This window comes from Pseudorca crassidens, chromosome 1 (assembly GCF_039906515.1).
Source record: "Pseudorca crassidens isolate mPseCra1 chromosome 1, mPseCra1.hap1, whole genome shotgun sequence".
Classification (NCBI taxonomy): Eukaryota; Metazoa; Chordata; class Mammalia; order Artiodactyla; family Delphinidae; genus Pseudorca; species Pseudorca crassidens.
In genome coordinates this window covers 185,254,205-185,279,233 of record NC_090296.1, presented here as the reverse complement: position 1 = coordinate 185,279,233, position 25,029 = coordinate 185,254,205, and the positions used below count along the sequence as shown (strand labels likewise).

The window sequence follows — 25,029 nt, the reverse complement described above, 5'->3', positions numbered from 1 at the left end:
AGTAATCCTGTGTATCACTTATATTTAAATTCTCCTGTCAGCTGAATCCTTCTTATCAGTGTCAAAAAGGAAAGAAAACCTTTCTCAATCCCACATCTCCTTTTAGCAGTCAGATCTCTTGAAAATCTGTCCTCATTTCCTCACTTCCCACCCATTCCTTACTGCTCTCTAGTTTGGCATCTGTACCCATTACTCTATCAAAACAGCTCTTCCCAAGGTCGTTGGTGATCTTCAAAATAGCAAATCCAGTCAGTATGTTTCAGTGTTTATTTTACCTAACAGTAGCAGTATTGATACTGCTGACCATTCTTTTATTCTTGGAATAAAAGAAAACCCTTCTGATTTTCTACCTAACTTTGGTTCTCTGTTATTTATTTAGATTCTTCAGACTCATTTAGGCCTTCATGTCTTACCACTCCATACTTTTTTCTTTAAGCAATCTTATTTGTGCCTGTGTTCGATTTTTCTTCATGTACCAATAGCCCCTAAATCTGTATGTCTAGCACAAACTACTTCTTTGAGCTTCAAACCTGTACATTCAGGTGCTTAATCGACAGTTCCACTTGACTACTTCAAAGGCATCTCCTGCTTGGTAAACTCATGATCTTCTCTGCCCTTCTAATCTTACTCTTACAGTATTCCCTATCTCCACCAATGGCACCAGTATCCTTACTTGTGCAAGTCTGACACTACAAGTCACCTGTCATTTACATCCCTCCCCCAATCTAAATTATCAACAGAAGTTCTCTTAATAACATTTCTTAAAGACTTTTTATTCTCTCTCCCCAAAGATTACCTAAGATAAACTCATTGCTACTTTTCTACAATACTGAATTCTGTCTCCCCTGTGATTATCCTAGACTTTTCCAATATCTCTTAATTGGACTGTACTATGATTGCTACAGTTAGGAAGCTATCGTGATCAGGGAACTGTCATGATCAGTTAGCCACTGCAACTGCTGCACTATACCTGTTCCACCCAAAGGAGTGTCTGGCAGCCATGAAGCTAGTGGTTGAAACAGGACTTCTTATACTATCACAGAAAAACCTGTGACCTTGTTTGGCAGCAGAAGTGGTCTTTGCCTCAGTTTTGCATACTAGATCAGAGTGCGTCTAACTTCTTTAGTATGGGAAGATGCTCTAGAAATTCATTGTTGAACATAGTAGCCGCTAACCACATGTGGCTATTTAAATTTAACTGAATTAAAATTAAATGAAATTTAAATTCAGTTCTTTAGTCATGCTTCCCACATCTCAAGTGCTCTGTGGCTACATGTGCAGGTCTGGAACATTTCTCTCATTGTGCAAAATTCTTTTTAGACAATGCTGGATTAGAAAGAAGGTGGACTGAATATCCACTTTATATACCAGAGGAGCCATGATATTTGAAGCAACATATACTTTCAACAGAGTCCCATAGAAGGGCCAAGAATAGGTTGCTTGGACTAGGATCAGGGGAGTGTGTGGACACCTGACAAATTACATAAGGAAGCTGAAGGAACGAAAATAATTGAGGTTTACCGTTAGATTTTTGGCTGTGGCTACTGAGTAGATAGTGGTGCCATTTACCTAAAAGGAAAAACTGGGAAAGGAGGAAGAACTGTATTATTATTGGGAGAACTGTATTATTTATGCTTTCTAGTGGGAACTTATAAAAACATAAATTGAAAGAATTGGTCTCTGTCTTCGGGGATTTACAATCCATACTATGAATAATTTAGAAATTTACCCTGACAGTCCTTGAAGAAAAGGAAAAATGTAGTGGACTATTACACGTCTTTATTTGGAGATAAAGGTTTCACCCTAAAGAAGTGAGTTAATTTCAGAGATCCAAAGAAAAGCATTCAAAAAGCATTTCCTGGTTTGCACATTTATTTTACAAATTTATCAGCTTTCTTAAATGCTGTAAGAATTTATATATTAAAATTAGAGGATGATGTGAGAAAACAAACCTTCTATGTAGTAAATACAGTGGATTGGTTTCAACATTTATTCCTTCCTTCTGGTGTGCTTTACTGTACAAAGCGTGGAAAGTTAATAACTATGTTTCTCAGACTCACTTGCAGTTAAGTGTTCTGGATATAATATAGCTTTGACCAATCAGACATACTTTGGTAAATTTTGCAAGGTGGAAATCAGATGGAGGCTGTGCTTCTGCTGCTTTTACATTTCTGTTAGTAGGCATGGACGCCTATCTGTTTTTCCTTTGGTGTGGCATGGATTTGAAATCATGAAATCACTTCCATTGACTGTAGCCACCTTCTCACTTACCATGTCAGAGTGGAAGCATACCAGTGGGAAAATGGACAAACCATTTAGCAGTAGCAGTCAGTTGACTGTTCTCTAAGAGGTCCAGCTGTGAGCCTTGGGGACTATTCCCTGGGCTGACATTCAGGAGTTGGGGCTTCTGTCATTGGGAAGAAGACTACCAGGGACAAGACATAGTCTGCAAGAAACACAGCAGAAAAAAGCCCTGCAAGGGGAACTGGTGCTCTGGTATTAAGAACCAATCTGTCGGGCTTCCCTGGTGGTGCAGTGGTTGGGAGTCCGCCTGCCGATGCAGCGGACACGGGTTCGTGCCATGGTCCGGGAAGATCCCACATGCCGCGGAGCGGCTGGGCCCGTGAGCCATGGCCGCTGAGCCTGCGCGTCCGGAGCCTGTGCTCCGCAACAGGAGAGGCCACAGCAGTGAGAGGCCCGCGTACCGCAAAAAAAAAAATCTGTCTCTGAAAGGGAGTAAATGCAAAACTGATTAGGTGAAGGACAGATTTTGAAAGTTCCCAGTACCATGTCTAGAACTTGTCTTGGCTGAGCTTTCAGATGAGATCGTTTGGCTCTGCTATTGGACAGTGCAGGAGGCGGGGTCAGCGGAAAGGAAAGGAAAGTTGATATGTGAGAATATTCAAGATACAGAAACTGAGGTTTTAAGTGACCATCAAGGCACTCTGTGTCTGGTACGTTTTATTCACTTTCCCAAAGAACCAGCTTTTTTTCCTTTTCGGTTTCATTACTTTCACCTTTTATGTATTTTTGTTCTTCCTATTTTCTTTTGTGTATTTTGTTGTTCTTTTTCTACTTTCTTAGGCTGGGCACTTCATTCATTTTCGGATTGTCTTGTTAAAAGAGTATTTAAAGCTACAAGTATTATCCTCTCAGTAGAGCTTTAGCTGTCATAGGTTTTGATACCAAATATTTTCCTTTTCATTAATTTTTAGGTAATATGTAATTTCAACTTTTATTTCTGCCTTGCTAAATTTTTTTAAAAATATACATTTGGTTCTGTCTCTCAAATCTCTTTAATATAGAACTGTCCATCCTGCTTTGTGCCCCTGCCATTGACTTCCCTTTCAAGATAAATTAGTTACAAAATATAGTCTAAGATAACTAATCTGGTTACCAGAAATGATGATTTTGTTTTGTGAATAGTTGATTTGATGTTCCTGCCAGCTCAGTCCCCCAGTAATTAGATATCAGAAGCAGCTGTCTCTTGAGGCTGCAGTATTTTGTTTATCTACATTTTGGAGAAGGCTTGCATTTTTAATCTTATGGGGAGGGCAGAGGTGTGTTCAACTTAAATAAACATGTTATTAATCCAAATTTATTTCAATGCAAGTTAAAAATAAGAGGATAGAATGCATTCCTCTTTTACTGTACTGGAAATTATCTGATTTGTCAACAAATTATTCTTACCAACCTTGATTCTCAAAAAATAATAAGATGTATGTTCTATATGAGCATCAATAACCAGGATTTTGATATAAACTAGCCCTTTATTGGTTCCTATATATAGTTTAAGGCTAAGAAAAGTGAACTAAAGCTGTCATCTTACATAAATTTTAGTAGTTTTCTCCAAAGGCAATTGACTTTTAACAGTGATCTCCAGTGGAAGAACCCAAAGCTTTCTCCCTGCTTCTTTTGTAGCAGGTCAACCATAGAAGCCCAGACTTAAAATTTATTATGAAGTAAATGACTTTATTATTTATTTATTATTGCCATGAAAAATCATTTGAAAAACATTTTCCTTTTTCAGTTTATTTTGATTTTTTTTTCCAATTTATTTTGAATTTTCTGTGAACCTGGAAAAAATCCCATAGTCCTGAAGTTATGGTGAGCACAAGTTTCCTGTCTTATCCTCCTGGTCCTTAAATGCCTCCTTAAATGCCTCTGTTATTTAGTTCTTCTAGTGGTAAATGCACTTGTATCCAGGCACATAGTTTTTTGTTTAGTTTTTGTTGTTGTTGGCTTTTTTGGGGGGTGGAGGGTGGGAGTGGACTATAAATTTAAGTGCAAAGGCCTGAGTAAAGAGGACAATGTCATTATCAAGAGTTCAGCTTGAGCTTTTTACTCAGTAATATCAGATGAGAAAATGACCCAAGGACTTAGAAAGATTGCATGGAATTACTAAGTTTGAGGCAGTTGACCTTGGGTAATAACATTACAGAAATTAAGATACCCAGATGTCAACCAGAGTTTGAAGTTCTTCAACTATGTGCCTAAATATATAGTTTGGATAACTATAGTCTTCCCTTTTTACTGAATCTGATATATGTTCTTCTCTTGGATTTAATACTCTTGAGTTTTTTCAAGGCAATAGGAAGTTTTATTAAGAACAGTTTACTGAAGATTGGTTCAAGATGATGGAGTAGAAGGACGTGCTCTCATTCCCTCTTGCGAGAGCACTGGAATCACAACTAACTGCTGAACAGTCATTGAGAGGAAGACACTGGAACTCATCAAGAAAGATACCCCACATCCAAAGACAAAGGAGAAGCCACAATGAGATGGTAGGAGGGGCGCAATAGCAATAAAATCAAATCCTATAACTGCTGGGTGGGTGACCCACAAACTGGAGAACACTTAAAGCACAGAAGTCCACCCACTGGAGTGAAGGTTCTGAGCCCCACATCTGGCTTCAGAACCTGTGGGTCCGGCAACGGGAGGAGGAATTCCTAGAGAATCAGACTTTGAAGGCTAGCGGGATTTGATTGCAGGACTTCGACAGGACTGGGGGAAACAGAGTCTCCACTCTTGGAGGGCACACACAAAGTAGTGTGTGCATGGGGACCGAGGGGAAGGAGCAATGACCCCATAGAGACTGAACCAGACCTACCTGGTAGTGTTGGGGGGTCTCCTGCAGAGGCAGGGGGTGGCTGTGTCTCACCGTGAGGACAAGGACACTGGCAGCAGAAGTTCTGGAAAGAACTCCTTGGCGTGAGCCCTCCCAGAGTCCGCCATTAGCCCCACCAAAGAGCCCAGGTAGGCTCCAGTGTTGGGTCACCTCAGGCCAAACAACCAACAGAGGTGGGACACAGCCCCACCCATCAGCAGGCAAGTGGATTAAAGTTGTACTGAGCTCTGCCCACCAGAGCAACAGCCAGCTCTACCCACCATCAGTCCTTCCCGTCAGGAAACTTGCACAAGCCTCTTAAATAGCCTCATCCACCAGAGGGCAGACAGCAGAAGCAAGAAGAACTACAATCCTGCAGCCTATAGAACAAAAACCACATTCGTAGAAAGATAGACAAGATGAAAAGGCAGAGGGCTATGTACCAGATGAAGGAACAAGATAAAACCCCAGAAAAACAACTAAATGAAGTGGAGATAGGCAACCTTCCAGAAAAAGAATTCAGAATAATGAGAGTGAAGATGATCCAGGACCTCGGAAAAAGAATGGAGGCAAAGATCGAGAAGATGCAGGAAATGTTTAACAAAGACCTAGAAGAATTAAAGAACAAACAAACAAAGATGAACAATAATACAATAATTGAACTGAAAAATACACTAGAAGGAATCAATAGCAGAAAAACTGAGGCAGAAGAATGGATAAGTGACCTGGAAGACAGAATGGTGGAATTCACTGCTGTGGAGAGAATAAAGAAAAAAGAATGAAAAGAAATGAAGACAGCCTAAGAGACCTCTGGGACAACATTAAACGCAGCAACATACACATTATAGGGGTCCCAGAAGGAGAAGGGAGAGAGAAAGGACCTGAGAAAATATTTGAAGAGATTATAGTCGAAAACTTCCCTAACATGGGAAAGGAAATAGCCACCCAAGTCCAGGAAGTGCAGAGAGTCCCAGGCAGAATAAACCCAAGGAGAAACACGCCGAGACACATAGTAATCAAATTGGCAAAAATTAAAGACAAAGAAAAATTCTTGAAAGCAAGGAAAAAATGACCAATAATGTACAAGGGAACTCCCATGAGGTTAACAGCTGATTTCTCAGCAGAAACTCTACAAGCCAGAAGGGAGTGGCATGATATACTTAAAGTGATGAAAGGGAAAAACCTACAACCAAGATTACTCTACCCAGCAAGGATCTCATTCAGATTCAATGGAGAAATCATAAGCTTTACAGACAAGCAAAAGCTAAGAGAATTCAGCACCACCAAAACAGCTCTACAACAAATGCTAAAGGAACTTTTCTAAGTGGGAAACACAAGAGAAGAAAAGGACCTACGAAAACAAACCCAAAACGATTAAGAAAATGGTAATAGGACTATACATATTGATAATTACCTTAAATGTGAATGGATTAAATGCTCCAACCAAAAGACACAGGCTTGCTGAATGGATACAAAAGCAAGACCCATATATATGCCATCCACTTCAGACCTAGGGACACATACAGACTGAAAGTGAGGGGTTGGAAAAAGGTATTCCATTCAAATGGAAATCAAAAGAAAGCTGGAGTAGCAATACTCATATCATATAAAATAGACTTTAAAATAAAGAATGTTACAAGAGACAAGGAAGGACACTACATAATGATCAAGGGATCAATCTAAGAAGAAGATATAACAATTATAAATATATATGCACCCAACATAGGAGCACCTCAATGTAGAAGGCAACTGCTAACAGCTATAAAAGAGGAAATCGACAGTGACACACTAATAGTGGGGGACTTTTTTTTTTTTTTTGCGGTACATGGGCCTCTCACTGTTGTGGCCTCTCCCGTTGCGGAGCACAGGCTCCAGACGCGCAGGCTCAGCAGCCATGGCTCCCCAGCCCAGCCACTCCGCTGCATGTGGGATCTTCCTGAACTGGGGCACGAACCTGTGTCCCCTGCATTGGCAGGTGGACTCTCAACCACTGCACCACCAGGGAAACCCTAGTGGGGGACTTTTAATACCTCACTTACACCAGTGGACAGATCATCCAAGCAGAAAATTAATAAGGAAACAGAAGCCTTAAATGACATAATAGACCAGATAGACGTAATTGATATTTATAGGACATTCCATCCAAAAACAGTGGATTACACTTTCTTCTCAAGTGGGCACGGAACATTCTCCAAGATAGATCACACCTTGAGTCACAAATCAAGCCTCAGTAAATTTAAGAATATTGAAATAATATCAAGCATCTTTTCTGACCACAACACTATGAGATTAGAAATGAATTATGGGAAAAAAACATAAAAAATACAAACACATGGAGGCTAAACAGTACGTTACTAAATAACCAAGAGATTACTGAAGAAATCAAAGAGGAAATAGAAAGATACCTAGAGACAAATGACAATGAAAACATGACGATCCAAAACCTATGGGATGCAGCAAAAGCAGTTCTAAGAGGGAAGTTTATAGCTATACAAGCCTACCTCAAGAAACAAGAAACATCTCAAATAAACAATCTAACCTTACACCTAAAGGAACTAGAGAAAGAAGAACAAACAACCCAAAGTTAGCAGAAGGAAAGAAATCTTACAGATCAGAGCAGAAATAAATGAGGTAGAAACAAAGAAAACAGTAGCAAAGATCAATAAAACTAAAAGCTGGATCTTTGAGAAGATAAACAAAATTCATAAACTGTTAGCCAGACTCATCAAGAAAAAGAGGGAGAGGACTCAAATCAATAAAATTAGAAATGAAAAAGGAGAAGTTACAACAGACACCACAGAAATACAAAGCATCCTAAGAGACTACTACAAGCAACTCTATGCCAATAGAATGGACAACCTGGAAGCAATGGACAAATTCTTACAAAGGTATAACCTTCCAAGACTGAACCAGGAAGAAATAGAAAATATGAACAGACCTATCACAAGTAATGAAATTGAAACTGTGATTACAAATCTTCCAACAAATGAAAGTCCAGGACCAGATGGCTTCACAGGTGAATTCTGTCAAACATTCAGAGAAGAGCTAACACCCATCCTTCTCAAACCTTTCCAAAAAGTTACAGAGGAAGGAACACTCCCAAACTCATTCTATGAATCCACCATCATCCTGATACCAAAACTAGACAGAGATACTACAAAAAAGAAAATTACAGACCAGTATCACTGATGAATGTAGATGCAAAAATCCTCAACAAAATACTAGCAAACAGAATCCAACAACACATTAAAAGGGTCATACACCATGATCAAGTGGGATTTGTCCCAGGGATGCAAGGATTCTTCAGTGTACGCAAATCAATCAGTGTGATACACCATATTAACAAATTGAAGGAGAAAAACCATATGATCATCTCAATAGATGCAGAAAAAGCTTTTGGCAAAATTCAGCACCCATTTATGATAAAAGCTCTCCAGAAAGTGGACATAGAGGGAACCTACCTCAACATAATAAAGGCCATATATGACAAACCCACAGCAAACATCATTCTCAATGGTGAAAAACTGAAAGCATTTACTCTAAGATCAGGAACAAGACAAGGATGTCCACCCTCACCACTATTCAATGTAGTTTGGGAAGTCCTAGCCTCGGCAATCAGAGAAGAAAAAGAAATAAAAGGAATACAAATTGGAAAAGAAGAAGTAAAAGTGTCACTGTTTGCAGATGACATGATACTATACATAGAGAATCCGAAAGATGCCACCAGAAAACTACTAGAGCTAATCAGTGAATTTGGTAAAGTTGCAGGATACAAAATTAATGCACAGAAATCTCTGGCATTCCTATACACTAATGATGAAAAATCTGAAAGTGAAATTAAGAAAACACTCCCATTTACCACTGCAACAGAAAGCATAAAATACCTAGGAATAAACCTACCTAGGGGGACAAAACACCTGTATGCAGAAAACTATAAGACACTGATGAAAGAAATTAAAGATGATACAGATAGGTGGAAAGATATACCATGTTCTTGGATTGGAAGAGTCAACGTTGTGAAAATGACTCTACTACCCAAAGCAATCTACAGATTCAATGCAATCCCTATCAAACTACCACTGACATTTTTCACATAACTAGAGCAAAGAATTTCACAATTTGTATGGAAACACAAAAGACCCCAAATAGCCAAAGCAATCTTGAGAAAGAAAAACAAAGCTGGAGGAATCAGGCTTCTGGTCTTCAGACTATAAGCTACAGTAATCAAGACAGTACGGTACTGGCACAAAAACAGAACTGTAGATCAGTGGAACAGAATAGAAAGCCTAGAGATAAACCCACGCACCTATGGTCAACTAATCTATGACAAAGGAGGCAAGGATATACAATGGAGAAAAGACAGTCTCTTCAATAAGTGGTGCTGGGAAAACTGGACATTTACATGTAAAAGAATGAAATTAGAACACTCCTTAACACCATACAAAAAATAAACTCAAAATGGATTCTAAATGTAAGACCGAACCCTATAAATCTCTTAGAGGAAAACATAGGCAGAACACTCTATGACATAAATCACAGCAAGATCTTTTTTGATCCACCTCCTACAGTAATGGAAATCAAACCAAAAATAATCAAATGGGACCTAATGAAACTTAAAAGCTTTTGCACAGCAAAGGAAACCATAAACAGGACGAAATGACAACCCTCAGAATGGGAGAAAATATTTGCAAATGAATCAATGGACAAAGGAGTAATCTTCAAAATATATAAACAGCTCATGCAGCTCAATATTAAACAAACAACCCAATCCAAAATTGGGCAGAAGACCTAAACAGACATTTCTCCAAAGAAGACTTACAGATGGCCAAGAAGGACATGAAAAGCTGCTCGACCTCACTAATTATTAGAGAAATGCAAATTAAAACTACAATGAGGTATCACCTCACACCTGTTAGAATGGGCATCATCAGAAAATCTACAAGCAACAAATGCTGGAGAGGGTGTGGAGAAAAGGGAACCCTCTTGCACCATTAGTGGGAATGTAAATTGATACAGGCACTGTGGGGAACAGTATTGAGGTTCCTTAAAAAAACTAAAAATAGGGCTTCCCTGGTGGCGGAGTGGTTGCGAGTCTGCCTGCCGATGGAGGGGACACGGGTTCGTGCCCTGGTCCAGGAAGATCCCACATGCCGTGGAGCGGCTGCGCCCGTGAGCCATGGCCGCTGAGGCTGCGCGTCCGGAGCCTGTGCTCCGCAACGGGAGAGGCCACAACAGTGAGAGGCCCGCATACCGCAAAAAAAAAACAAAAAAAAAACCTAAAAATAGAATTACCATATGACCCAGCAATCCCACTACTGGGAATATACCCAGAGAATACCATAGTTCAGAAAGATACATGCAGCCCAATGTTCATTGCAGCACTATTTACAGTAGCCAGGTCATGGAAGCAACCTAAATGCCCATCGACAGACGAATGGATAAAGAAGTTGTGGTACATATATACAATGGAATATTACTCAGCCATAAAAAGGAACGAAATTGGGTCATTTGTTGAGACGTGGATGGATGTAGAGACTGTCATACAGAGTGAAGTAAGTCAGAAAGAGAAAAACAAATATCATGTATTAACGCATATATGTGGAATCTAGAAAAATGGTACAGATGAACCGGTTTGCAGGGCAGAAATTGAGACACAGATGTAGAGAACAAATGTATGGACACTAAGGGGGGAAAACAGTGGGGGGTGCGGGTGGTGGTGTGCTGAATTGGGCGATTGGGATTGACATGTATACACTGATGTGTGTAAAATGGGTGAATAATAAGAACCTGCTGTTTAAAAAAATAAATTCAAAAAAAAACAGTTTACTTTTGTCAGATTCTGTATAAGGTCTTCTCATTTTTGTTTTGTTAACCTCCTGGCAGACCTAAAAATACGTGGGTCTCAAATTTGCAAAGACACTGTAAATAGAATGAGTTTTAGATTATTGGTAATCCACTGATATAAATCAGGGGTCAAACTACACTCCATGGGCCAAAACCAGGCACTAACTGTTGTTAAAAATAAAATTTCACTGGATCACCACCACACCCATTTGTTTATGTGTCGTCTGTGGCTGCTTTCTCACTACAGTGGCCGAGCTGAATAATTGCAGCAGAGACTTTTTTGCCTGCAAAGCCTCCAGTATTTACTATCTGGCCCTTTACAGAAAATGTTTGCCAATCCCTGATATAAAGTAAAATAAGAAACCCCTCTTGGATCACCTAAGACAGAATTTTCAGTGTTCTTACCTTGCAAAGCTTTTATGAGGATAGATTGGGTTTATTTTGTTCACTACTGTGTCCTCAATGGTGGTGCGTAGTAGGTACTCAATAAATATTGTCAAATCAATAAATAAAAACCATCCAAATTCATTTTACTCCTCAATTCCTTAGTACTCACGGTCTGAAGCACAAATCCAAATAAACTGCAAGTCAGGTTTGGTAAGTGTTAAAATGAAAGAGAAATAGTGACTTTCTAGCCTACATATTATAACAGTTTTCATTTACTCAACACTACTATGTGCCAGATGCTATAATAAGCACATTATGTACATATATGTATGTGTGTATGTATATTTACATACATGTATATATATTTAGGTGTTGTAACATTATTATTTCCATTTTATAGATGAGAACTTGAAACTTAGAGTAGGTAAATCGTCCAAAATCACATAGCTAGTAAGTGGCTTAGTTATTTTCAAGCCCATCTTCATCCTAAGCATCATAGTAAGTGGAAGCGGGCTAACTCTAATATAATCTAGAATACGAGTAAATTTCTCTGAGATTTGTCCCACATCTAACATCCTTATCAGATCTGTTCAAAAGTAAATTAGATAAGAATTTGTTCATTTAGATTAATGTATCTACCTCTAGAGGAGTGTTCACTGGGAACAATCCACACATTTTTTTTTTTTTTTTTTCGCGGTACGCGGGCCTCTCACTGTTGTGGCCTCTCCCGTTGCGGAGCGCAGGCTCAGCGGCCATGGCTCATGGGCCCAGCCGCTCCGCGGCATGTGGGATCTTCCCGGACCCGGGCATGAACCCACGTCCCCTGCATCAGCAGGCGGACTCTCAACCACGGCCACCAGGGAAGCCCAATCCATACATTTAAAACATCTCTGGGTTGAGCTATATCAGGTTACTACTAATCCTGCTTTTCAGACTCCCAGAGATAGCTGGCTCCATTTTGATGTATATAGCTTAATTTACATTAGAGGATAATCAAGGAGTGGCCATAGGATATGCAGAAAATAGTCCTTAATTCTAGAAGAGGTAGCATGGGAGGTGAGACTAAATTTCTGTCAGGAAATTTCTGCTATGTAGTATCTATGTAACATTTTGGCAGATTACTAAGCCTTAGTTTAAGCCCCAGTTTCCTCATTAAAATAAAGATAATAATTATACCTATCACCAAGGGTTGTAAAAATCAAGGGAATTAACACATATTGTGTCTAGAATGGTGCCTAGCACATAGCGTGCAATAAAGATAATTCTGCATTGTTTCAATTTTTAAAAATTGAGATATTCATGAAAGGTAAATTCACCATTTTAAGTGTACAATTCCATGATCTCTAGTGTATTCACAGTGTTGTTCAGCCATCATCTAATTCCAGGACATTTTCAGCACCCCGAAAAGAAGCTCTGTGTGTATTAAGCAGTCACTCCTCATTCCCCTCTCTCCCTAGCCCCTGGGAACTACTGATTTGCTTTCAGTATCAATAGATTTGTCCACAAAGGACAAATGGACAGTTAAAGTGGAATCATGAAATACATGGCTTTCTGTGTCTGCTTTTCTCATTTAGCATCGGGTTTTCAAGATTCATTCATGTTGTAGCATATATCAGTACTTCATTCCTTTTATGTCTGAGTAATATTCATTGTATTGATATACCTATACCACATTTTGTTTATCCATTCATCAGTTAGCGGACGTTGGGTTGTTTCTACTTTTGGGCTATTGTGAATAGTATTGCTGTGGACATTTGTGTACAAGCTTTTGTTTGGACACCAGTTTTCATTCTTTTCAGTAAATACCTCGGAATATAATTAAAAGGTTATATGGTAACTCTATGTTTATTTTTTTAAGGAACCACCAAACTTGCACAGTGGCTGCAAAGTTTTAAATTCTGATTAAGTACAATTTGTATATTTTTTCTTTTTCTTTTGTTGCCTGTTCTTTTAATATCATAGCTAAGAATCCATTGTAAAAATCCAAGGTTGTATAGATTTACCTCTGTGTTTTCTTCTAAGAGTCTTATAGTTTTAGCTCTTATATTTGGGACTTTGATTCATTTCAAGTTAGTTTTTTTATATCATGTGAGATAAGGGTCCAACTTCTTTCTTTCTTTTTTTTTTTTTTTTTTGCATGTGAATATCCAGTTATCTCAACATCATTTGTTGAAAAGATTGTTCTTTCTCTATTGAATGATGTTGGCACCTTGTTGAAAATCAATTTGACCATAGATGAATAGGTTTATTTTTGGATTCTGAATTCTTATATTGAGCTGTATGTCTGTCCATATGTCATGACCACACTGTCTTGATGACTATAGCTTTGCAGTAAGTTTTGAAATCAGGACATATGAATCTTCCAACTTTGTTTTCAGGGTATTGTAGCTATTCTGGGTCCCTGGCATTTCCCTATGAATTTTAGAATAAGCATGTAAATTTCTGCAAAATGCCAGGTGGGATTTTGGTAGGGATTGCATTGAATCTGTGGATCAACTTGCAAATTATTGCCATTTTAATATTGTCTTCCAGTCCATGAACATAGATGCCTCTCCATTTATTAAGACCTTCTTTCATTTCTTTCAGCAATGTTTTATAGTTCATAGTGTACAAATGTTACACTTCTTTTGTTAAACTTATTCCGAAGTATTTTATTAATTTTGATGCTATTGTCAAGGATTTGTTTTCTTAGTTTCATTTTTGGATTTTTAATTGCTAGTATGTAGAAATACAGCTGATCTTTATATATTGATCTTGTATCCTACAACTTAATACATTTACTTCTTAGCTCTAATACTAGTTCTGTGATGCTTTAGGATTTACCACGTATAGGATCATGTCATCTGTGAATACAGAGAGTATTAATTCTTCCATTCTAATTTGGATGCCTTTTATTTCTTTTTCTTGACTAATTGCTCAGGCCAGAACAGATATCCCTCTTACTACTGATCTTGGGGAAAAGGTTTCAGACTTCATTCACCATTCAGGTAGGAGGTTACCTGTGGGTTTTTCGTAGATGCCCTTTATTAACTTGAGAAAGTTTCCTTCTAGTCCTAGTTGAGTGTTTTTTTATTAAATGGTGTTGGATATGCTTTTTCTGCATCAATTGAGATGACTGTGGTTTTTTGTTCTTCATTTAATTAATATGATATATTGATTGGTTTTCATGCACTGAAACACCCTTGCATTCGTGGGTTAAATCTCACTTGGTCATGGTATGTAATTCTTTTTATATGCAGCTGGATGCAGTTTACTAGAAGTTTGCTGAGGAATTTTTGCATCTGTATTCATAAGGAATATTGATCTATAGTTTTCTTTCTTGAGGAGTTTTTCTGGTTTTGGTATCCTTCCTCTATGTTTTGGAAGAGTTTAAAGAGGACTGTGATTTCTTCAAATGTTTGACAGAATTCAGTAGTGAAAGTCATCTAGTTTTGAGGTTTCGGGCATTTCTGTGTAGGATGTTGGATTTTTTTGGTTTTTATTAACTGATCAATCTCTTTACTTGTTTTAGGTCTATTCATTTTTTCTGTTTCTTCATGAGTCAGTTTGTGTGTTTCTAGAAATTTGTCTATTTCATCTGGGTTTCCTAATTGGCATACAATTGTTCACAGTATTCTTAGTGTACTATTTGATTTGCTTTTTGTTTCTTTTACAGTAGATCTTTATTTTCTTAGTGTTTGCCATGGAGATTACAACTAATGTTAATTTATAGTAATCTAGTTTGAATTAATAGCAAGTTAGTTTCAATCGTATAAAAAATTTGGCTCCTGTATAGCTGTGTTCCCCTTCCTTATATAGTTATTGTCACAGATTACATCTTTATATGTGTATGCACATAGACATAGATCTATATTATCATTTTATTTGAGACATAGACATTATTTAAGACATTTATTATTATTGCTTTAATAGTTGTCTTTTACATCATATAAAAAATTGGAGTTACTAACTAGAAATACATGAATATTGACTTTTATATTTATCTATATAGTTATCTTTATCAGTGTTCTTTATTTCTTTGTATGAATTGAGTGACTGCCTGGTATTTTTTTCTTTCAGCCTGAAGGACTCTCTGCAGCACTTTTTGTAGAGCAAGTCTACTAGAAATGAATTCTTATCTTTTGTTTAATTGGAATATCTTAATTTCTCTTTCTTTTTTGAGGAATAGCTTTGCTGGATATAGAATTCTTGCTTAACAGATTTTTTTAAGCACTTTGAATGTGTCATTGCATTAACTTCTGGCCACCATGGCTTCTGATGAGAAATTAGCTGTTAATGTTTTTGAGAATTCCTTGTACATAATGAATCACTCTGCTCTTCTCAGGATTCTCTGTGTCTTTGAACAGTTTGAGTGGAATGTTTCTAGCTATGGATTTCTTTGTGTTTACCCTACTTAGGATTTGTTGAGATTTCTTGGATGTGTATATTCATGTCTTTTATCAAATTTTAGAAGTTTTCAGTCTTTTTTTTTTTTTTTTTTTTGCCCTTTTCTCTATTCTCCTTCTTGGACTCTTATTAAATGTATGTTGGTATACTTGGTGGTGTCCCACAGATCTCTTAGGCTCTGTTCATTTTTCTTCATTTTTTTTCTTCTTTTTGCTCCTATTATTGGAAAATCTCAATTGACCTATCTTCAAGTTCATAGATTTTTTTCTTCTACCTGCTCAAATCTGCTTTTGAGCCCCTCTAGTGATTTTTTAAATTTCAGTTATTGTATTTTTCAAGTCCAGAATTTTTCTTTAGTTCCTTTAAAAATTTTATGTCTCTGTTGATACTCTCAATTTGGTGAGACATCATTCTTGTTCTTTCTATTAGTTCTTTGTACATGCTCTTGAGCATATTTAAAACAGTTGATCAAAAGTCTTTCTCCAGTAAATCCAGTGTCTGGTCTTCATCAGGGACAATTTCTCTTAATTCCTTTTTTCTGTGTGTGTGGGCCATACTTCCTTGTTTCTTTGCATACTTCATAATTTTTAATGAGTACTGGACATTTTGAATATATAATGTAGTAATTAGATTATTTTACCTCATCAGGGGTTTTTTTGTTTGTTTGTTTTTTGCTGCCTGTGGTTGGTATTGTTTGTCTAGTGATTTTTCTGAACTAATTTTGTAAAGTGTATATTCTTTGCCATGTGTGGCCACTGACATCTGTTTGATTAGCTTAGGGGTCAGCTAATGATTCAGCAGAGATTTCCTTAAAGGTTTGGGACCAGAAACAAACAAACAAAAAAACCTCAAAATCTTTGGCAGTGGGTCCTGCGTATATGTTGGGGCATGCCTTCAACACTCAGCTAGGCAGTTTACAACTCACCCTTAGACTTCACCTGCTGCTTGTATACAGCCTAAAGCTCAGCCAGAAATGAGAATTTAGGGCCGTCTCAGGTGTTTTTGAGCAGCTACTCTGCCTTGGGCGCACACGTGTGTGGGTCTTCTGGTGGGAGCATTTCAAATCCCATATTCCCCAAAGCATCTCACTTCCCAGTTTTTCCTCCTAAGCCTTTTGTTGTGTCTATTGTTTACCCCAGCTGCCATCCCTTGCCTCATTTGGCACCTGCTGATAAATTTGCCATTAAATGTTTTTGACAAATGTCCTGAACAGTTGCCTCTCTGCACTGGGAGAGATCTGAGCTTAGTAAAATAAAGGTAAGCCCTTTACACAGTCTGTCAGGGAACCAAAAGACAGGCCAGAACAAGCAGCCACAGTTCTTGGAGGACAGAAAAGTCCACTTTGCTTACTCTAACACTAGGAACCCACACCAGTAACTCAGATTGGCATCTTCAGGACCCTTACTGCAAATTAGCTACCTTTTGCTTGACTAAGTGTTTGACTGATTGCTGGAATCCTTTGACTAGTTTGAAGAGTTCAGATTAAGTTGATTCTGACAGGTTTTGCCAGGTTATTTGCTGTTTCTCTTTAGTGACAGGCCCTTGGAGTTCCCTACTCTGCCACTTTCATTGATGTCTCATCACATTTTTTTCAATTTTGACAAACATATTATTTTCATAGGTTGTTGTTATGGTTTTTTGAGGTTTTTTTAAATAAAGAATGACCAGGGACTTCCCTGGTGGTCCAGTGGTTAAGACTCTGCACTTCCAATGCAGGGGGCGTAGGTTTGATCCCTGGTCAGGGAACTAAGATCCCACATGCTGTGTGGCACAGCCCCCCACCAAAAAAAAAAACCCCAAAAAGAATGACCATATATCTCTTCTTTACAGAGGTCATCCAAGTATTATGATAATTCATGTCCAGCTTGCCAAAAAACCATATCACATTTAGAAGGAAAAGAATTCTGGCAGTTGAACCCTGTAGATCTCCTGATGTCAACAGTGTTAAAGATGGCCAGTTCACCCATAGTCCTATCAAAAATTTTTCTCTGAAAGCCAGAGAGATAAAACGTCTAATTTACTGTGTATGTGAGATGAATGTTCTAACATTCAGGTCTCTAGTAGAAATACGATGTAAAATGTGCCGTAAAAGCCAACATATATCAGGATCTTTACCATTAAAACTGCAGTTGACCATATTCCATTGTAGTTATGTGGATGTTTTCCACATAGTTTATCAGCTCAGTAGGATTGTAGCAGTTGTTCTCACTGCCTTCCCAAAAGCTTTAGCCCTTGTGAAGTGGCTCAGATGAAATCTACTAACTGAATCTAAAGAATCAACATAGAGAGCTATGATTCTGATGCAATATTTTCTGGGTTTGAATTCTGTTTTCTTCTATTTGCCAGTAGTATGAACTTGAGCAGATTACTTCTTTTTGCCTCACTTACCTCATCAGTAAAATGGGCCTGCTAACAACTATACTTATCTTATAGCTTTGTTATGGGATAAAATAAGTTAAGATTCATTAAGTAATTAACTAAAATTTAATACATACATAAGCTAGTTTGAGGTGCATCTTGTCTAGAGCATGTCTTTTAGATAGGAAGACCTCTGAGTTTTTCAGTTCTGTCCACTTAGCATGAAACTAATAAGTTCTTTCCACTTATTAGTAAAATAAACCTACTGGGCAGATTCTCAAGAGGAAAATAGGCAGTATTTCTGTGTAGCCTGAGAGGCCCATTTCTAAGTCAGGAGAGAACTGTCTGTATCCACAGCTGGATGCAAAACAAAAACATCAAGTTGGAGAACAGCATCGTATCGTGTGATGGTTTGGGGGACAAGGAGGATGGACCAAGATAGTGGGATATAAAGCTAAAAAGACTGGAAAAGACAGATGATGAAGGTTCTTGGGCATTACTGAAGGGTTTGAAATAGGAGAGCCATCTGGCCACATTCACCCTTACGATATATACTGCGGCAGAAAAGTGGAGGATTGGGGTCAGCTTGCCAAGACTGGAAGGAGGGAAATGTCTTAGGTGACTGTTACGTAAGTCATAGATGTTCCATAATGAGCATGTATTAATTTTGTAACATAAGCAAATACATACACTCTTATTTTGTAAGAAATCTACTTTTGGAATTTCTCTGTGATATAGTCCCAATTTTAAAAAATCTAAAATTAAAGTCCCAATTAGGGAATGAGAATTCATTTGACACTTGACCTCTTTGCTCAACAAAATCTCCATCACAGAGTTTCAGTAAATAATCATCCTTTTCTGCTACATGCTGCCTATCATTTAAGTATAAGGAACACATCAATTCCATTGAGCAAATGAGAATGGAAATTATAACCATATTACCTGCGAAACTTACTCTGCTAATTTTATAGCTCCTTAGCCCTCCACAAGTCAGAAAAATATTCACACCTAAGTTGAAACTTTAAAGTAGAGTGATTGCCTGGAGCAATAAGCCCCAGAAAACTGGTAATGAAAGTATTGGTTTATAAAAGAGAGCTTGACAGACTAATTGTAGTCTCACTTTGCCTCTTTCCACCTCTGTTTCTTTAACAGCTATTTAGTCCCAGGTACACAGACTTTAGTCCAGGTACACAGACTTTTGTTATGTTTTGTTTTTTTAGTCATTTGAACTTTTTAGTACATCAGTTTTAGGAACAAATACTCAGCTAAAAAACAAGATAAAATTTAATAAGCAACTTAATCCTCATTTTGCCCCACTATGAATGTTAGTTTTTGCAATAACTTTTAAATTTAGTGGAGATCAAGTTTTATACCCAACTTAACAGTGTGTTATTTGTTATTGTCGTGTATTTTTTACTGGCCATGTAAAATGATGTTCTCTGAGTTTACACGTACACACGGGATTACATAAAATTCAACTTTAATATCCACTTAAACCAAAGTACTTTTCCTCAACTATTGTGACCTTTTAAAATATATTTAAACTATGTTAGTAATACATAAATAGTGGGCAAATTTATTTCTGCAAATCAGACTATGGAAACTGGACAGCATTGAAAATAACCTATAAAGTACTAACAAAAAAAGTTAAGGACAATATACATAACTATTTCTAATTATAATTATTTTGGGTAAATGCAAAGTTAACTGCCTTCAAGTAGGCATACTTTTTGACATGTGAAATTGAGATTCCATAGGTTGTTGCTTCATGGTAAATTCAATATAAATAGCAATGAAGCAACCACATATGGTAAGCCTGGGCTTCAGACATTGGCTTTAGGATTCTCAGATAAATAAAGACCTTCCTTGAAGGCACACGGATGTATTAATTTTTAATTTGTTTCTTTTTGATCTCTTAATTACTGAAAAAGATTTATTGGTTAATTTTAGGAAGGCAAGTGTTTGAAAAGTTTTGCCAAATACTGTCTTCTTTAAATGAATGTATGGTAATGAAAAGTTAAGAGGAGAGCCAAATTAGATTGAATAATTGTTCAGTCATGTGGGTCAGGCTAGTTGCATAGCCTGGTTGTTAGACTGATTGCTCAAATTACATTGCCTGGGGTCCTGCACTTGGTTGGCTGTCTTCTCAGATCTTAACAAGGTTCTGGGAATTTCTTTTACTGACAAAGTTTGCTTTGTGTTTTTCCCCTCCCCCCCCCCCCAGGATGCTTCATCTGCAGACATTAGAAAAGCATATCGTAAGCTTTCACTAACTTTGCATCCAGACAAGAATAAAGATGAAAATGCAGAAACTCAGTTTAGACAAGTAAGTGAAATATGCTGTTATTGTATATGTATTTTTGTGATAATTTATAAATAAATGTTTATGGTAGAAACAGTAACCAACACGTAGAATATTTCCATTTAAAATGAGATTGTAGTTTAGAAATATAATGTATACGTATTTATTCAGTTTTTTACAAAATATGCTTTTACCAACATTTTTTTATATTAGAATCACTAAATTTTGGGGGGGTCATAATTGTCATAATTTTCTTGTCTAAATTACAGTTTTTGCTTTTAAAAATCACATGTTAAGATAATTATTAGTTTTGCGTTTTTCAAAAAGATTTTGGTATCAAGCCTTTTTTAACCTCTTAAGGTGCTACCAAAACCGTAAAATGTTACTTATAATTAAGATTTTATCTGTTCATTGTATATATGAGTGCATGGGGTTTTTGCATGTGAATTATAGTGTGTTCGTCTCCCTAAGTGATTTCCCTTAGTTGAGATTATTTTTAAAGTAATGCTTTTGTTTTAGTTGGTGGCCATTTATGAAGTTTTAAAGGATGATGAACGAAGGCAGAGGTGAGTGTTCATCTGCTTTTGAATTAAGATGTTATACTTTGATGTCTCAGTTTATAAAGGAGAGAATTGTCTCATTAAACATTTTATTATGTTAGTATTTTATTTTCGTTCCTTTCAAGATGTGCATTGTTTTTAAAATGTATGTTTATAGGAGAGTTAATTTCTATTGAAAATATTCACTAGGTTGATTCAGTACTTATAGACTTCAGGATCATGGCTTCATTAGCTAATATTTTTAACGTGAGTATCTATGCTCTGGGAAATAAAATTCTACTTGACTTCAAACAAATACCTATTCATTTTTGATATATCAGTAATTGCTCCTATCTGCGCTTGGGGGGCTTTTTTCCCCCCTCTATTTCTTAAATGTTTTGCAATTAGGCGATTAGTGATATTCAAGTTATTACCATTTCTTGGTGTTTCCTCATCCTCAAAATAATAAACCCCATTTGTGAATGAGAGAACAGACTTGTATAAATCTGAAGAAGATAGGAGTAGAAGAAAAATATTTGCTTCTTTCTCCTATTTCTTTTGCCTCCATCCCTTCCCTTCCTCTGCTCCAGTGATTCTGTGTTTAGGGTCGAACGTCAGAGAAGAGGCAGCCACCTCACTTTGAGACTTCTCTGGGCCTCTTTCAGCAGAGTAGTAATGTATTTATACAGTGGTTTATATGCTAGTGACTTAAGAGGAGATTGCAGAGAGACCCCCTTACTCTGCTCTTCCGAATGTGTGGAAGGTAGACACTACTGTGACCGGTTTCAGTTTTTTTTAAGTCAGACCCACGGTAAGAAATACATTTTGCATCATGCCTCAGGACACAGACACACACACACAGACACACACACACAGACACAACTGAAACAAAAATTTGACAAAACACTTATTGTGTGTGAAACAGACTGATGTTTTCTATTCTAGGCTAGTCTAGACCAGTCTTCTTCCTTTTTAAAAACAATGCTGATTGTGGTCCACTAAGTTGGTTTCAGGAGATATTAGTGAGCTACAATCTGTAGTTTGAAAACAGTGCTTTACAGTAAGAGTACCTTTAAAGAAAAAAGTAGGTATTTGAGATTTTAGGCTAACGCCAGCCTAAATATCTGTATCTCTCTATGGAGGCTAATATATCTTAAAGACAATCCAAAAAAGTATGCAGTGTGACCTTCTGAATCTTTCTTCAGATGTATTACCTGGAATTAGTCTGTATCCTACAATGTCAGCTGCCACTCTTGGTTCTCATCTTAACTCTTTAATTTGAATACCTCAGTTTGTCAGATTGCAAAGCAAGGACTCAGTATATTCTCTTGACGAGTTTTTTGCTTTATAATAAGGGGCTGGCATTGGTCCAGATACCATAGCAGACATTCCTCTGGTTTGAGATAATCCATAGTGTTGAAAGAGTCCTACGAGTGTGTTGAAAGCAGTGTTGGTCATTCTGTGCATATTTTCTAGTTGGTTTCTCTCACTGAGCCCCTAGTTTTGTTTCACACATCAAGAACGTGTCTGTAAAGATAGCTTTATTTAGTCTCTCTACATCTTTGGCATCAGATTTTGCCTTTTTGTTTGTTGTTATTTTAAAAGTCAGTAAACTTTGTAACAATTTCTTCCAATTACCGAAATTATTTATATCTTTTCAGAACAAATCACTTCTCATGTAAAAATTGTTTCTTCATTAACATAGACTCACCTAACATTTTCTTTTTAGGATTAGTTTCCTTTGCATTTATTGTAGAGTGTTAGTAGAAAAAAATGGATCTGACAGTTACACAAACAGCTGTAGTATTTATACCCCTTGAGGCACAAGTAACTCTTTGGTAACTGGTTTTCCTTGAGGCAAAAGTCTTAGCTAATCAAGCTGAGAATCATTCCTCTAAAGCTTGCGCCTGAGGCCGGGTGACCTATGAGTATTTATACATATAGGAGAAATGCACCTCTACAGACAATTATCTAATGTTTATAATTCCTTTAGAAAAAAAAAAAAACCATAGTTTTATCTTCAGAAAGAAGATTGTCTTATACTGATATTTAAAAATGCTCTTTGGTATCACAATTATTTATTATAAATATTCATTAAATAAGTAATGTGTAACCTTCCAGGAATTTGTAATTTGGAAAATTGTCATAGACATTTTTATCTATTTATTTCCCTTACAAATAATTGTATTTTCACTGAAATCAGGTGCATTTAAAAAATTTTGGTAGAAAAGAGAATAGCATTGAAATAGATAAAATAACAAACTGGGTAACCTTTTTTTTTTTTTTTTTTTAAGGAATAGGCAAATTTTATTTTTTTAAACAGCCTTATTTAGGTATAATTTGCATACCATAAAAGTTACCTATTTTAAGTGTACAATTCCATGATTTTTAGTAAAAATACCTATTTTAAGTGTACAATTCCATGATTTTTAGTAAAGTTACAGAGTCGTGCAATCCACAACCAGTGTTAGACCATTTCTGTCACCTCAGAACATTCCCTCAAGTCCATTTGCAGGCATTTCCCATTCTGATCCCAGCCCCAGGCAATCACTGATCTCCTTTATGTGTCTATAAATGTGGTTTTTTCTGGACACTTCATATTAATGAAATCATCTAATATATAGTCTTTTGCATCTGACTTCTTTCTATTATCAAAATGTTTTTGAGGTACATCCATATTGTAGCATATACCAGTAGTTCATTCTTTTTTATTGCTGAATAGTATTCCACGTTCCACTTTTGTTTATCCATTCACCAACTGATAGACATTGAGGTCGTCTCCACTTTTTCGCTATGATGAACAACGCTGCAGTGAATTATCACACGCAAGTCTGTGTGAATGGGTATTTTTCATTTCTCTTGGGTAGATTCGTAGAAGTATAATTGTGAATAAACTTTTAAGCTTTTTTTCCCTCCCAAAGGCATAGACTATAGCATGAAAAAAAGTTTTCCTGGTTCTTGTAAGGGAGATTAATATAGGAGTCTTCTGAACTCCTTAGGTAACTTGCTTATTTTAGGAAATAGCAGCTCAGCTATGTTCTGACATAAAATTCTATCCAAGTGCCCTGAGTGTTAGCTGGAATAAAGTCCTGAGTAGATCCTAATCACTACATATATACACTAGATTGTGCTTTAGTAATATTAGTATATTTACTTTTGTTTAAAATCTATTTTAAATTTTACCAGTATTCTTTTGCTAATCCTCTTGTGCAACTTAAAATTTTTTTGTCTATTTTATGGTACTATATTTGTAAAAGTTCAGTGTATTTTTTTAGTTTACTAAGTAAAGTCACATTTTATATACAAATCCAATGGAAAGTATAGTTTTCTCAGCTTTAATCTATGAAACTTTTACAAATCCATTACCTCCTTATTGTAAATTTGATTACAGGTGTGTTTGAATAAAAATAAACATTAACCTGAGAATAAGAAATCTATCTTAGTACCTTCCCTAATTAGGAGATATTATAAGACACATATTATATACAATATATAAAGTGCTGTGTACCACAATTTTTGGCACATATGTACATTTTATAAAGGAGAATAAGATCAATTAATTTAAGCTTGTTTCCTGTTTATGATCTTTGTACAATTAATTTTTATTCTTAAGTTTCAGTATGTGACCTAAGTAGATGTTGTTACTCTTTTAAGCTAAAAATTCTAACTTTTTACAATGGGAGATTCACAATTCAGGCAAATGCTAGAATTATTTCAATATTCATTTTCATAATATACATGTTTTCTATTTTAATTTCATAGTTACTATTTTATTCTTCAAAGCATGCTAATAATATTTTTAATTTACATACTTTTTTTTCTTCTGGTAATTTAAACATTTTTAGATTTACTTTCCAGTGTTTGTATTAGGCTAAATATATTTGATGAATTGCAGACTACAGAATGGAACTCACATAATTATGTAACCATTATTATGTTCATCATGGGCATTTTAAGAAAATCAAATGATGTAAACATGTATTAGGCCATAGGTAGAATTGATGAATGTTTTCATTTCTAATTAATAGCTCCATATGATTTTTTATATTAGTGATATTTTTATCATAAAATTTACTTTTGTATTTTCTTGTAATATTCATACATGT

General features: G+C 36.5%; 1 protein-coding gene across 2 annotated transcripts in view; it reads left to right on the top strand.

The window, feature by feature from the left end:
* DNAJC1 (DnaJ heat shock protein family (Hsp40) member C1) overlaps positions 1 to 25,029 on the top strand; it is a 363,633-nt gene that overhangs the window by 209,993 nt on the left and 128,611 nt on the right. For both annotated transcript variants that reach the window (XM_067702975.1, XM_067702972.1), the window contains 2 exons: positions 20,307 to 20,408; positions 20,904 to 20,950. Coding sequence is in view for 1 of the 2 variants with exons in the window: in XM_067702972.1 (XP_067559073.1) it covers positions 20,307 to 20,408; positions 20,904 to 20,950 (149 nt within the window). In the remaining variant the exon portion in view is untranslated. The remainder of the gene's footprint in view (positions 1 to 20,306; positions 20,409 to 20,903; positions 20,951 to 25,029) is intronic.